This window comes from Podarcis pityusensis (assembly GCF_964106645.2).
Source record: "Podarcis pityusensis genome assembly, chromosome: 9".
NCBI classification, from domain to species: Eukaryota; Metazoa; Chordata; class Lepidosauria; order Squamata; family Lacertidae; genus Podarcis; species Podarcis pityusensis.
The window spans coordinates 21,759,870-21,775,506 of record NC_138034.1 but is presented as its reverse complement, the minus strand read 5'-3'; the positions used below and the strand labels follow the sequence as shown (position 1 = coordinate 21,775,506).

Here is a 15,637-nt window from a genome sequence, read left to right as displayed (position 1 = left end):
ATATGTGAGCATATTCTTTCTTTCCTTTTTTAGCTTGATGTGACTTCAAAGGAGTGCAGAAGATGACATAGAAAATGTATGACCACAGTTGCAAAACAGCATATATATATATATGCTCCCTTCACAGATTTTTAGCTGACCAAAGACAAATATATATATATACCCTGGTAGCTTGGTTTAAGAACAGCTTAGTTTATGAACAGCTTGGATTAAGAATTCTGCAAACCCAGAAGTAGGTGTTTTGGTTTGTGAACTTTGCCTTGGAACAAGAACATGTTTTGCTTCCTGTTGAGTGTGTTCCATTTGTAAATTTAGTCCTCCACTGCTATGGTAAAACATACCTTGGTTTAAGAAAGCTGTGGTTTAACAACAGACTTCCGGAACGGATTAAGTTCGTAAACCAAGGTACCACTGTATGTTATTTTTACCTATAGTGGCACCTATTTATAATGAAGCGCTGGAGATAAACATAAATCACTTCTCTTTCCTGTTGCACCACAGTCACCTTTATTTAAGTCTGGGTTTGGCTGAATTCAGGGCAGAACTTGTTTTTACTTCCAGGGCTCATGGGGGTGGGGAGAGTAAGGAATGTAGCTTGATGTTGGAGCACATGCTTTGCATGCAGAAGGTCCTAGATTCAGTTCTTAACAAACCCCTGAGAACTGTCAACAGCAAAGCAAACTGTTGTGTGACAACAGTCTTACTTTTTTCTTATATGCGATAGTTGTGACCCTATTGTTAAAAGTGAGTCAAGTAAATCACATTCCATAATGTAATGGTTCTACAGCTTATACTTTGAAAATGGCTGAACAGATTGATTTGAAAGCTGGCAGAGAAAGATTTGAGTGTGGTCCATGATGAATATGGGGTAGAAGGGGTTTTAAAAATGTTTCATTTAAAATTAGTTAAATTTCCAACAGGCATTGTACATTTGTATTACATTAATTTTGCTGGGGCGGTTTTTCCAGAAAGATTTCACTCTTTGTATTGTGTGTTCTGGAGAACACATTGCTGATCTAGGTCAAGGAGAATATCTGGTAGGTGTTTCTGCCCATGAGACGTATTACATGTTTGTAGTATTTATTTTATTTTATTTTATTCTATTCTATTAAAAATGCATTTTTCTAACCAAGGTTTGTCAATGGACTTGCTTATTCTGCTGTTGCCAGGCAACACTTCCGGCCAAACTTTGCCAATATAGAAGCATTCTGTGGCTAGGCTAGATTCTCACCCACCAAGCCACAGACTTTACAGTTCAGGTAGACCAAGAGGCTAGAAGTTAAGATATGAATGGAGACAGCAGAAAAAAAACACAGGCAATGAGTATAAATAGTTTGAGAGGCGTGAAGGAGAGGGAGAAATATCTCTGAGGTGCACAGCAGATGGATCTCTAATGGGCAGCTGTTGAAGGCACAAGAGAGCCTTGGGGGAGGGGGGAAAGCAGGACATTAGGGAGCAACTCTGTGTGCTTTTTCTGTTTAATATCCTTTCCCCTTGCAACCTTTAAAGGTTAGGGTTGTCAATTGACCTGAAAAGTCCCAAACAGGCCTGCTCCCAAGAGACCACAGTTCAAATCCCCATCCCCAGACATAAAACTTGCCCGGTGATCTTGGGCCAATCACAATCTCTCAGCCTAAACTAACTCACAGGGTTGTTTGTGGGGATTAAATAAGGAGGGGGAGAACCAAGAATACCATCTTGAACTCCTAACTGTAAACCACTCTCTGATCCTCGAGTGGAGGGCAATAGAGAAATTTAATAAATCTGTTAAATAAATAGAACCTGAAGCCTCACACCAAACTTCAGCACTGGCAGAAGTCTGGCAGAACACTGAGTTGAGCAGGCAAGCAAAGAAGATCACACTCCTAGTACTTATGCCAGTCATAGTAAGCCCAGAATTACAATTTTTTTTACTGTTGACCAAATGCAGTAGAAGCTGGAGAGACACTCATTCCAATCTCTCCTGGAAGAATTGAGCACTGAGTGCATGTAGGAGCTTGCTTCAGCATCAGACCATGATTAAACACCCAGAGGCTCCGGCTAAAATACTGTAGCTATGCTGCTTAGTAGGAGATTACATGGAACATGCATTTTCAGCTTCCAAATTGTAAATTAGAGTATACACATGCTAGCCTGGGGAAATTTCCTGATAGTTGTGTGGTTCTAAAATTCAGCCTCTTCACCCTTCTGCACACCTTTTGACCTACAGGACACAACTCCTTTCAGTACTTCACCTCTGTTCCATCAAATAATATGTGAAGTTGTAGTCAAATTATTTAAAAGGTTGTATGCCTTATGAGAGTGGCACACTTTTCTTAGCCGTAATTTAATTTCCACTTTGATTTACACTCATGGGGTTGCATTTCACATTAAAATGTATTTTTTCTTTTTATAAAAAAAGAAATCTAATTACACAGAGGTTCATTTATGTAACCATAATATGAAATAAATTATATAGAGGTCATTTATGCAACCATAAACTTTTGATTGTGCAAAGTACTACATCAGAGGTTAGGTATTTGCATTTTCTCTACACTGAAGCAACCTCATTACTGATGATTTACTTAAAAATTATGATTAGCTAGTTCCCCCCCCCCATTTTAATCATCTATGTCCTAATAGTTTCTTTTTTTCACAGTCAGAACTAATAGGAAACATCAACCTGTCTGTTGTTAATTGATGCTATCTTTTATGTTTCTTTCGTACATAGTGTAAATATATATTGTACATAAATATTGTGCAAAATATTGTAAATAAAATATATTTTTTAGAAGTGTAAGAAAACATTTTGCATCATTATCTATCTACTAAGGTCCTAATCCAATGATGCCAGCACATCAGCATGTACTGGTGTGTATGAGAGCATATAACAATTCCAGCTCCTAAGATGCAATTGGATTCTTAATGACTAGGATTAAAAAGTTTAACAAATTTATTGTTAGCATCTTTCCCCTGTCTGTCTCCTACACATATATTAGGTCCCATATCTACCAACCCTGCTACAACATACAATGTTGCCAGGTTGAATGAATGAAATTTTATTTGCGTCAGCCATCAGCCATAGCAACACAAGAACATTACGAGACACACAGAACAAAATAGGAAGTCGATTACGTATATAAAACACGGTTCTGCATAGCAGTGGTCAAAATTCATTGGCTGATGACCTGCGCCACAAACTAGTTTTAATGAACACCCATATCAGAGTGCTTTGTAAATTGATAGTCATAGCCTTTTATGCTCTTCCACATCCATTTAATGTTCTTTTATATTCTTATAGTCTTTTATATATATACCTTCTGTTTTAGTAATTGTAGCTTTCTAAAACGTTTTACAGATTTTAAATTATTGTACACCACCCTACTTATGCTGGCCTATGACCGTAATAAAGATTTGATTGATTGATACATTTAAAGCATTCGTACAGAACTTTTAGATATGGCTTCCTCCAAAACATTCTGGGATTCGTTACGGGGGCTGAGAGTTGTTGGGAGACTCCTATTGTCCTCACAAATTTCCAGAGTTCCCTGGAAAGAGGGATTCACGGTTAAGCCGCTCAGAGAATTGTCAGTCATACTGTGAGGGAAGTTGTCTCCTAACAAATCTTATCACTCTTAACAAATTACAGTTCCCAGGATTCTTTGGGGACACCATGAATGTTAAAGTGAGAAGAGGGCTTTGACTGTATGGTGCAGTTGTGATCATATACAGATGTTCCATCAGACACTTTAGAATTTTGAATGGAAAGAGATTTGCCATTCAGTCATTTCCCCCCCACTGCTTTCTATCAGTGCCTTGAAATAAAGTAAAACCAAAACTTTCAAATAGATGCAGTGTCACATAAATACATTTAGAATCAATAGTAAAACACTAAAGGAGATAATCAGCTAATAATAACTAATGTATGATGATACCCTTTACACACATGACACAAGGTTAATCACCAACGATTCCAGCTAAAATAGCCACAATAACAACAACTGTATTATTCAAGTGCCATGTATGGTTCTGTGCCTGTGCAGACCAACTGGAACATTCTAGATCTCAGACCAGGAAGCTGGTATTTGTGCCTCCTCCCCTCAAGGTGAGGTATCTGACCAGTTGCTTATTCTTCAAAAGGTGGGGCAAGCCCTCTTCTGCCGAGTTCCTTTATAGCCACACCCCAAAACAAAATCTAGAGGGACATTAGAAACAGGGGAAGGCTGGGAGATTATACAGATGACCACTTGAAGAGCACACGTTACACGTAGTGAACATATTTCTTTTGTCTCTGTGCATTCCCACATTTGGTTCACCAACCCGCTTGCTTGGGAGGGCACCGATGTCCTCAGAAAAAATTAAGTTGAAAAACAAATGAAAAGGGATGGATTTGGACTGACAGAAAAAGTTGCTGAAGGTTGACATTGGAGCAGTCAGAATGAACATCATAGGAGAGGGGGATAGTTGCTAATAGCCTATTAGGATGGTAACAGATTTATTAATGGTAGGTTTCTGTGAGGAAATCAGGAAGCTGATGATTAAGAGTAGGCTTTTCCTAATCCCCATCCCTGAGCCAGCACAAACGTGAGAGTGGAATTATCAGCTTGGGGAATAGCACAAACCGTTTAGTGTCTGCTACTCAAATCATCAGGGACGCGGGTGGTGCTGTGGGTTAAACCACTGAGCCTAGGACTTGCCGATCAGAAGGTCGGCGGTTCGAAACCCCATGACAGGGTGAGCTCCCGTTGCTTGGTCCCTGCTCCTGCCAACCTAGCAGTTTGAAAGCACGTCAAAGTGCAAGTAGATAAATAGGTACCGCTCTGGTGGGAAGGTAAACAGCATTTCCGTGCACTCCTCTGGTGCACCAGAAGCAGCTTAGTCATGCTGGCCACATGACCCGGAAGCTGTACACTGGCTCCCTCAGCCAATAAAGCAATATGAGCGCTGCAACCCCAGAGTCGGTCACGACTGGACCTAATGGTCAGGGGTTCCTTTACCTTTACTCAAATCATATTTATGATCTCAGTGACCCTGGTCTTAGCATCTTAGAGGAGTGACAGTATGTGCCAAACTTAGTTGGCATAAGGTGCTTTGTTGATGGCGCAAACCAAAATGAAGCAGGGAGAACCTGCTATGATGAGAAAGTGGCAGCATCCTCATATCTTCCTTTCTGTGAATGACACACAACCACAAAAATGTCCGATGCCACACTGTGGACTTGGGGAGGAACTGCAGCCTGTCCAGTAGAGGTTCAGGCATTGTCACTTCTGGAGAAACCTCCACCGAGACAGGAAGCTGTATTTCTGGGTATGGGAATCACTGTAGGTGGAATTGTTTGCATAGGTGCCAAAGCATAATGAGCAACAGAAACAAGCGCAGCAGTAGGAGGTTGCCGATGTCACTCTTTGGCCACTCATACATTGTCTTCTTTGAGGAAGGTTTAGAAATTAACACAGGTCCAGGGGCAAGGAGCAATAGGGGATGTAGAAATGGACACCTTAGGAGTTAAAGAATGAGGCTGGGCAACTATTTCTGTCTGCCCTCAAAATGAGGCTACAAAGATGGTTATTGTGATACCTGCTGCTCTTTGCCACAACAATGCCCTCCGATTACAAAAGTCTGCTGAGTAAATTTCAGGAAATGTCAAATTTGGTTCACGCTCTTCTCCCAAATTATCACGTCACAGGTGATTTCAGGTCAATGCCCAACTAAACGTCGAGATATTTACATTCCTTAGTGAGCCTGTGGGCACCGGTTGCCAGCTAGATCTCTAGAATGTTCTGAGGGATGCTAGCACAGAGACCACAAAGAAGAATAAATTTGCCACACTGTCCCCCTTACTTTCTCCTTGGCTAACGTGAATTGCTATAGAGAATAGTGAAGCTCTACACTGGTGAGGAGGGGGAAGGACAGAGAGCTAGAAAGATTGAGAGCGGGGAGGGGAGAAGCTTATTAAATATTTGGACAGTCAGTGCCAGCGTGTGCAGAGGAAAGTAAGACAACATGAGAGTAGAGCCACTTAAGGAATTCAATTTCTGTACATTCTGATGCCAATTTATCTGATCTGTACTTCCTAGACAAAATGGTACAAATCTGAAAATAATTAGTCTTAGGATTTTGCACTTCTTCAAATTTTGCAATGCTTTTTTTTTTTTTTTTTTTGCTTCTGCACACACACACACACACACACACACACTCACTTAGATATGCATGAACTGAAACAAAAAAAAATCTAAATTCATATTTTGTGCTAGAATATGTATCTAAATTTGGTATTTATTATAAACATATGCATTTAATAAGAGTTTTGTATAATTTTCAAAAATTGTTGATTAATATGTAAACCAGATGGGATGGATTTATTAATACGAAGCCATGATTAAGTGAAATTGGCACAGACCTGTAACAGATTGAGCTATCCATCCAAACGTGAGCAGGGAATGGGAGAGGGAAGGAAAGAAAGCAAGAGAAATGCTTTCAGAAGGGGGTATTAGTAGTAGTAGTAGTGGTGAAGATTTGTGTTGTGAAGAGATAGAGTGGAAAGGAATGAGACAAGAGGATGGAGGCCCTCCTTCATCCCAGTCTCTAAGCCATGAAATTTCCATTTTATCTATTTCCTATGGGATTTCTATCCCATCTTTGAAACCAATTCCCCAAGTGGCTTACAAAAAATCCATAGCTGTCAAGTGTCCCTTATTTGAAGGGACAGTCCCTTATTCCAGCACCATGTCCCGCTGCTGTCCCTTATTGATGGATGTCCCTTAAATGTCCCTTAAATGATGTCCCTTAAATTTCAAAGGAAGCAGCTCCTCTCCCTCCCTCCCTGCTGGTCAGGGAGGAGGGAGGCTCCAACTGTGTTGCTTGGCTGTGTTGCTCTCCCAATAACAAGTCTAAGAACGACTGGGGGGTGGAGTATGCATGCCTTGTGCTGATCAAATCGGCTGCGTTGCCTGGGGACTCGCCTTTGCTCAGTGCTTCCCAATGGTGAGGTGATGGTGGTTTTCCTTGAGGCTTCGTTTGGCTGCTGGCTGGGCTTTCTGCCTTTGGCTCAGAGGGGCTCAGAATCGGATGGATACATCATCGAAGGCCCACTCACCCTTGCCAGTGAAAAAGTCTGTCTGGAGCGGGGGCACATGGTGGGGGGAAAGGAAAGGAGATCTCGTGGGAGGGGGGGAGGCTGTGTGTGTGTGGTTAGTTAATGCAAGCTGAGGGGGTTTTTGAATGCTGGATGCCATTTTGTTGCACGTGCTGCTGCAAACTTTGCCGTGCAAAGCCAGGCCGGGGAGCCATCTTAAGTTGAGGCTGCATAGGCCTTGTGGTCCATGTGATTCAGATTCTATTCAGTTGAACCTCTGGTTACAAAGTTGGTTCAACAGTGTTCTCGAAGCTACCAGCATGAGTTTGACCAGACTCCAGGAGGACAGGAAGACTGGAGTGCTTGGAACAGGTGAGGCTGCAGGTCCCTTATTTTGGCTGCTGGTCCCTTATTTCCATGGCTGCTGGTCCCTTATTTTCAAATCTGTAAGTTGACAGCTATGAAAATCCGACCTATATAAGTTCTCAATATTCCACCCCACCCAATGGGGCATGGCAGTGTAATCTGAATCAGGATTGATTCAGAGCGGATGGGGCAGGCAGTGGACTGCTTATTACACTGGAGACACAATTCTAATAAACTGTCCCTGTTCAAGTCACACGTCAAGAAACATGGCCCCGAATGAGGAAACGGCAGACTTCCCAGCATACTGTTAGATGGGGGCAGATGTCAGGGTCTGGCAGGGCTCTGATGGGTATGTGACAGAGGCGGGAAGCCTGGGGATTGACTTTCGAGAGCAGGGCAGTGATTTATGAAATTTGGCACAGGCTGTGAGGTTCGGCGGAAGAGGAATGGCCAGAGCTGGGAGATGGGTGTGCAGGATGTGTCATAGGAAGAGGCTGTTCAGGCGAGGGACAGGCCGGTTGAATCCACACCACCCCCTGCCCCAGTGTCTACTGGAACCAGGAGGGGCTTGAAGAAAGAAGGGCAGTGATAGTTTCCATGTAGGAAAAGACACGCTGGGTTTGTGTGGTCCCATTGTTGCTGCAAGCGCTCTGCAGGACGAAGACCTGGGAACAGCTGCTTGGGACCTAGAAGTAGGGGGGAGGGACTGTGGGAATTTCTGTGTACTTTTGTCAGTTAAAAAGTAACTTTCAGACATGTGCCTTCCCTGGCTGGTGCCTAGGACAGCAGCTTATAAAATGTACACAACTTCAGCGGGCGTTTAAATCAGTGCTTATTGTAGCCTTTCTTGGGACTGACAAGTTTTTAAATAGCTCTTCATTCCTGACAACTTTGGAGCAGCAATGTATATTAAATTTCCCTACACTTCATTGACTCAAAACATTTTTGCTTCACTCCTTGATTACTGGTTAGCATTGGCATGCTAGAAAGAACTCCTGAACCGAAGAAAGCAAAACACAAGATCTTCTAAAAATATATCTTTAAGAACTCCGTTGCCACATGACAGAATTGTAATAGCTGGCTTGCTCTGCAGAATTTATAATGTCTCTTGTTTTTCTGTAATGGCCTACTTTAAGCAGTAAAACAATTACATACTAAACAATAATGTGATGGGCTGCTTTAGCTAATGTACTTTTTGGATGAGATACTTCTCATATTAGAACATTCCCAGCCTCTGTTTTATTATAAAACTGTTCACTAGTGGACACACACCAGTGCGTGCTTAGGCCTGTTGGTTTCAATAGGCTTAAGCATGTTTACATCTACGCTAAATTATGGCCTAAGGATGCAAGCATGAATACTTAATTGGAAATAAATTCTTTGGGAAAAGGCCAAACATATGCTCCAAATGTACCAATCTGCTCATGATGTTTACTAGATAATTCTTAAAAGTTGAATGTTGAATGATACATCCCCAATATATATCTACCGGTAGTTCACTGCTATAGTATTAGCTTTCTTTTTTATTTTCTTTTTTTGAGTAAATATAGTCATTTAACTTAGAGGAGTCCTGATGGGACAGGCCAGCCAGAAGCAAGACATGAAGGCAATAGCTTCCCTCACATTGTAGGTTCCTAGCAGCTTGTATTGACTGGTGATGTGTCTCTGAACCTCTGGTTGCATTCAAGAGTAGAATCTGTATGAAATTTGTAAAATCCCCAAGTTCTTTTTATAGCGGTGGCAGCAGAAAAACACAATTTGAAGTTAAGGTTTCTAAAATGCATTGGGCTATTTCACACATCAGCTACCTATGTCATAACTGTCTGTCACTCTGAGGAACTACGCTTTCACACAGAATAAGCAAGCACAACCAATATTCATCTTAGAAATGTTGCAAGGTATAGTCAAGTGAAATTTTATCATTGAGGTAGATTAGCCTTTAAGTTCCCTATGTGCCTCTACACTGAAGGCTCAGAAGGAAACGCATTTGGAATCCTCACCTAAATGTCAATTTAAAGGTATCTTAGAAATCCAATACTTTCAGTGAAAATAACGAAAGAAAAAAAAAGAGAAAAGCCTTAAACTTTTTATTTATTTAAGCAAAGCAACCTACCTTTCGAGAATGGATTTCTTTCACATACAATGGAAGTAGAAATTCAGATATACCTTCAAGTCGAATTCCTTTTTTGGTGACTCTCAGATTCCCCATTCCATCCTAGAAGCAATAATATACAAATGTGTGTATATGCCGTTGAGTTGGGCAGCTAATCACTATATACAATGCATTACTTACTCCCATCAAACCTCAGGTTTAGAAGGTTAATGCTAAAAGCAATGTAAGTGCAGGGGGAAGTGAGTATGCCTGTCTGATTATGAGATGATTCATGACATGAATGCACATCTGTCACTGTTTTTGATAGGCACATTGCCTACTGGCAACATACTTTAAAAACTTCAAGACATATTTCTTTGACATGTACCTTTCTATAGTTTGAGCTACCTAGTTCATAAAACTCTAGGTTGTCCTCCTTTGTAAGAGTAATATGGATTGGGCCCATGTTTATCTGGAAATGTAGAGCTACCAGGAGGGAAGCCATCTGTAGCCTGAAGATTCGAACTTGCAAGTATGTGAAAAACTTGTGATCAACAGGAATAGCATACTACTCCATAGTTCGTATGAGATTTCAAATTTAACGTTTTACATAAAATCATAGAATTATAGAGTTGGAAGAGACCCCGAGGGTCATATAGTCAAAACACCCTGGAGTACAGTGGTACCTCGGGTTACAGACTCTGCTAACCCAGTAGTAGTACCTCGGGTTAAGAACTTTACCTCAGGATGAGAACGGAAATCATGCGCTGGTGGCGTGGTGGCGGCAGAAGGCCCCATTAGCTAAAGTGGTACCTCAGGTTAAGAACGGTTTCAGGTTAAGAATGGACGTCCGGAACGAATTAAGTTCGTAACCAGAGGTACCACTGTTCAGGAATCTCGACTAATTCATATGTTGACAGGTGGCCATCCAACCTCTGCTTAAAAATCTCCAAGGAAGGAGAGTCTTGTGGGAGTCTGTTCCACTGTCCAACAGCTCTATACAAATGTCAAAGGATTCTCTTAGATTCCCAATCAATAATGAGGTTCCTGGCCAATTCACTCAGAAAATGGATTTGCCACAATTACTTTGGAGCACACCAAGCATAGTAAATGCAGACAGACCGATGTTCATAGACATATACTGGAGAATTTCTGGTACATACCATATTCTGAGGGGTATTTTTTAAAAAAAACAACATGGAAAACTTTTTCACTATTTGTGTTTTCACTGTGGGAAAATTCAGTGTAACCACCATTGCAGAGTGTTCTTTTAGGGATAAAACAGTGTGATTCCATGCATGTTGTCTTGAGCTCCTTGGAGCATGCTAGATAAACATGCTAGATAAATAAGAGCCTATGGAAGGACAATGGTATTTTATACAGTGTGGCTCCCTCAACTTGCCTGTACAAGGCAAGATTACAAGGCAGAGGAAATATGTATTTTTTAAAATGGTGAATGTCTTGCTTTTGCCAGGCAGAGGGTTACAACACATAAGGGGTGTTGCTTTTAGACACCCCGACTTTGTCCTGTATGAAATGCTGGCAGATGTCAATCATTACATGTCCAACTGTACATCAAATGTTCTCTTACTGTTAAATATTATTCCGTAACTGGCACAAAATATTGTTAAATGTGACAACAGAAGTTTCGAAACTGCTTTCCAGGAAGATATTGGCCAAGCTCTCTCAGTGAGATGCAACACACCCCCATGTAAACTGAACAAGGATAGAGATCCACTCATGGGAACTGGGAGACCAACATCTAGAAGGTCACAGGTTTCACATCCCTGCCCTACAACATGTTCTCCAGATTCCTATGCAATGCCCTGGGATTCTTTGTCAAACATGTAGAGGTTCCTTGGTAGATTTTGTATGGTAAATGTTCCCAGACGGTAGGAAGATTGAAACAACATTGCAATTTACTACTGCATGTCAGCCATCTATACTGTTAAGTACTGAACACCATTGCATGCCTGATATTAAAAACTGTTGGATGCCAATATTCAGACAAGTGTAACATATAGATATACCGACTACACAAAGAATATGTGGGAAATTGTCAACATCAAAACTGCTTTTTGTTGAGAATCACTGGTAAGTACATTGATTTCAACTTTAAAATATGCAGCTTCTCAACAATGATTCATCCTCCATTCTCCACTAACGCCTGCCTACTGAGACTGAAGAGTTACATTATGAGGACAATTTCTCCAAAGCACATCACACCAACTGAAATAATGAAATGTTTTCTAGAATAAAATATTAGTGCAGAGCTTCAAATGCAAAATATTTAAACTTTAATAGGATGAATGAATTGGAGCTCGGTTTAAATATGAGGAAAAAAATGCAACTCTCTCCCCTTTGAAGATAACATTTTCCTGTGTTTGTGAACAGCAGAACTTTAGGTACATCTAATACAAGTAGAACAGTAGCTAGTCACATTGAAATTATAAAGGTCCAGCGCCGAGAGCCTTCTGGTGGTTCCCTCACTGCGAGAAGCCAAGTTACAGGGAACCAGGCAGAAGGCCTTCTCGGTAGTGGCACCCACCCTGTGGAACACCCTCCCACCAGATGTCAAAGTGAAGAACAACTACCAGACTTTTAGAAGACATCTGAAGGCAGCCCTCTTTAGGGAAGCTTTTAATGTTTAACAGACCACTATTTTAATACTTTGTTGGAAGTTGCCTAGGGTGGCTGGGGAGACCCAGCCCGATGGGCAGGGTATAAATAATAAATATTTATTATTTATTTTTTATTATTATTACTATTATTATTATTATTATTATTATTATTATTATTATTTGATTTTCTACCAGACATCTTGCTGATCTTCCAACATGGGTAGGAGGCATGGAATAGCTGCCTTGCCTCTTACAATGGCTAACTGGGTTGTCAACTCACTATGGCTACAGGTAAATCTTAAGCCTGAGGTGATCAGGCTGCTGATGAAGCCAAGGCTAATGACAAAGGGAGAAGAAGTGCAACTATAGAACCCATAAACTGACTTCAGCGCCTTGCATTCCATGCCCTGAGAGCTTAGATGTGGTAGGAGCCAAGACAAGCTAAACAGAGCCACAATGTTAGGAGAGAAAAAGACAGTCATCCACACCATACATTTAAAGCATGTTTAGCACCCATTAATTGACTTATAGAATTGTAGAGTTGGAAGGGGCCTCCAACTCCCTGCAATGCAGGAATCTCAGCTAATGTATCCATGACAGAAGACTGTACCAACCTCTACTTAAAGGAAAGAGAGCCCACCACCTCCTGAGGGAGACCGTACCACTGTCAAACAGCTCTTGATGTCAGAAAGTTCTTCCTGATGTTTACGCTGGAATCTCCTTTCTTGTAACTTGTAGCCATTGGTTCAAGTCCTACTCTCCTGAGCAGGAGAAAACTAGCTTGTTCTCCCTTCCATGTGGCAACCCATGACTTCCCTCAGAAACTGGCTGCCAGGGCAGAGAGAAGCCAGCCAACCAGCCAAGTCTCAGGGGGGTACCTGCCTGGAGGCAGACTCCATATACAAAGTCCAGTCCCGTCCTAAGGTCAGGAGCATCTCAGTTCACATAGTCAGATGATCTGGGGGTCAAGAAAGCCGAGGGTCTAAGGTCATAAGAAGCAAGAATCAGCAAGGCCTGGTTAGGAACAACCGGAGTTGTTTCCAGCAACTGACTGAGGCTGGAATCCCTGCTTAAGAAAGCTGGAGCCAGCTGGTTCTCATCAGGAGCAAGAAGGCTGATGAGCAGCAGGTGGAGTCACTTTGCCTTCTGCTCTTTCAGGCAGGTGAAACCAAGTCCTAACCAATGACAGAATCTTGGGGACCCATTTGAATGGGTGTTAGATGTGCTTTAAATATACAGTGCAGATGTTATTCATGAACTGTGTCCTTTCGGTATAGTTGGGATCCCTTTTCAATTTCATTTTTAGTGTAATATTGTGTAATAATCGCCTTAAGCACCTACCCATGTTAAAAATACTTCCTGGGTCTTTGATCCCAAGTAACTAGTTCCTTAACCTACTGCCACCAGACTGTTAGAATTCCTGCTCCATGAATGCAGTCATGGGATTTTTGTCTATCACACAACGGTGTATGTTTTGACTCCACAGAGTGGGAAGTGATGAAGACAGGATGTTTGTGTAACTGTGTTCCGTGAAGTGGGACTATTGTCCTTTGTTTTGCCCCTCTTTGCTGTCTGATGCTAGAGAGAGAGAGGGAGCCATGTTGCAGTGCTCTGTGTGTGTTTATATGTAAATAAAGTAGATTAGCCAAAATGCTGAGTTGCTGAGGTCTGTCACGCGCATGATGTGCAAACTCTGCAGATCTCTAAGTGTGCCAGTGTCGGTTGGCATCGGTCGCTGTGATGTTCGGGCTGAAGAAAGCTTTTGAAGCTCCCAAACGATCAACCAGGAGGGAGGGAACATGCCAGTTGGGCATGTGTCTCTGCCAGGGTCCTACTCAAGTGTAGGCTGAACTCCTGACACAGACAAGTATGGAGGTCTCTTGCTTGGGCAGGGTGGAAGAGCATCTCTTTTGCTTTCACCATTCCCAAGGCAACGTGATTGAATCACCATCTTTTCAGCCTGTGTGCTACTGGGGGAACAAGACAGTTTAATAAAGGAAAGGCTGAGGACAGGAGCACAGACACTGGGAAGGATTGTAGGTTTGCTCACAGAAGGCTTTATTCTAAAAAGGTGTTAAAAGGACAATGCTAATTGAATTGTTCTCCATTTGATGACTGTTCAAGTCAGAATAGCATCAGGTCCAAGACTTTCATAATTATAAATGGTTAGAAAGGAAAGATACCCTGTTAGGGATTTAGTAAATGTATTAAATCCAGTGGGATTTAGATTTATTTAATCTATAGGGATACACCAAGATCCTTAAGAAAGCTATTTCCTCTCTCGTGAGAAAGAGATCAATTATGGCATGAGAATGCAACAAATTGAAAAATAATGAGCTTCATGGAATTCAATCATGCTACTCATGCTAACACCAGAGAACATTTAAGCTATTGGGTCTGGGGGAAAAAGGAAATGATAAGCACTTTAAGGACCCATCAGATGGATGTAATATATAAAACTGCAAATGTGAAATGAACATGGGATATTTTTAAAGAAGCAGAAGATTATTTTGGCATGGGGCAGACAGGAGGAGGACAAGTTTAATTCTTTTTAGTCAGCACATTCAAAATCCCTTCAAGAAACAAAGGTATGTGGAATGCCTTAAAAATGTCACTTTTCTTTATCCAGTAACCCTAACTGAATGAAGTAGTATTTTATACACACCATTAGACAGAGCTGATAGACAATCTAGGGGCAGATGAGCCTTGATGGGAACTCTATGCAGGCCACCCCCTATATCTCTCTGTGTTTTCTGGGTTGGAACATGTATTTAGACTATGATAATACCTCTTTTATTTTTTTGCCAAGATGGAGGATGGAGTAGGAAGAGCTGCATCATTGGCTCCATGCACTCTTGCCTATGGCACAGTCCACCAATGACATCATGAAGCCCTTGGAAGTTGACCAATCAGGGAATATGGCCCTCAGGATGAAAATGTCCCCGTTCCCCACACCTGATTCTTTGTAATGTCTGGTTTGAGCCTCAGGATGGCCCAACTTAAGGCTACTGAACCCCAAATCCTATGCTCTGCACACTCCACAATTTTGTCATGGTTGTTAAAGAAAACTAGAAAAATAGTATTTTTGAAAACAATTTTAACATGAAAACAACACAGAGGCGTTAACAGGGATGAAATGTTATAAAACGTAGAGCTGAGCTGCCACTTGGAAGATAACAGGAATCAGGGAATAAATGCACTATTATTACGGTAAAACAAAACTACTGGCCTTACACGCTCCAAGAAAATGCAAATAACAACAACTTGGGAAACAGCATCTATTTGTTTCTTAGGAAACCAAAAGTTTCAACAGGCAAATGCGAAGAGTATGGATTCTAATGTTAAACTGTGGACCTGATACGAATGGCTGAAGAACAAATAGCTTACACATGGTTAATAGGCACAAATCATGTACACTAGAGATAGCCAGCTGTTTTCCCATAGACTCAATGCTGTTCCCAAAGCGTGTGCGTGTGTGTGTGTGTATATATATATATATATATA

General features: G+C 41.4%; 1 protein-coding gene across 2 annotated transcripts in view; it reads right to left on the bottom strand.

The window, feature by feature from the left end:
* Positions 1-15,637, bottom strand: part of SGCZ (sarcoglycan zeta) — a 565,518-nt gene that overhangs the window by 125,089 nt on the left and 424,792 nt on the right. Inside the window, exon 3 of one of the 2 annotated variants that reach the window (XM_081020155.1) lies at positions 9,534-9,635. The exons of the other annotated variant lie outside the window; for it this stretch is intronic. Coding sequence (XP_080876281.1) covers positions 9,534-9,635 — 102 coding nt within the window. The remainder of the gene's footprint in view (positions 1-9,533; positions 9,636-15,637) is intronic. 2 annotated transcript variants of the gene reach the window in all.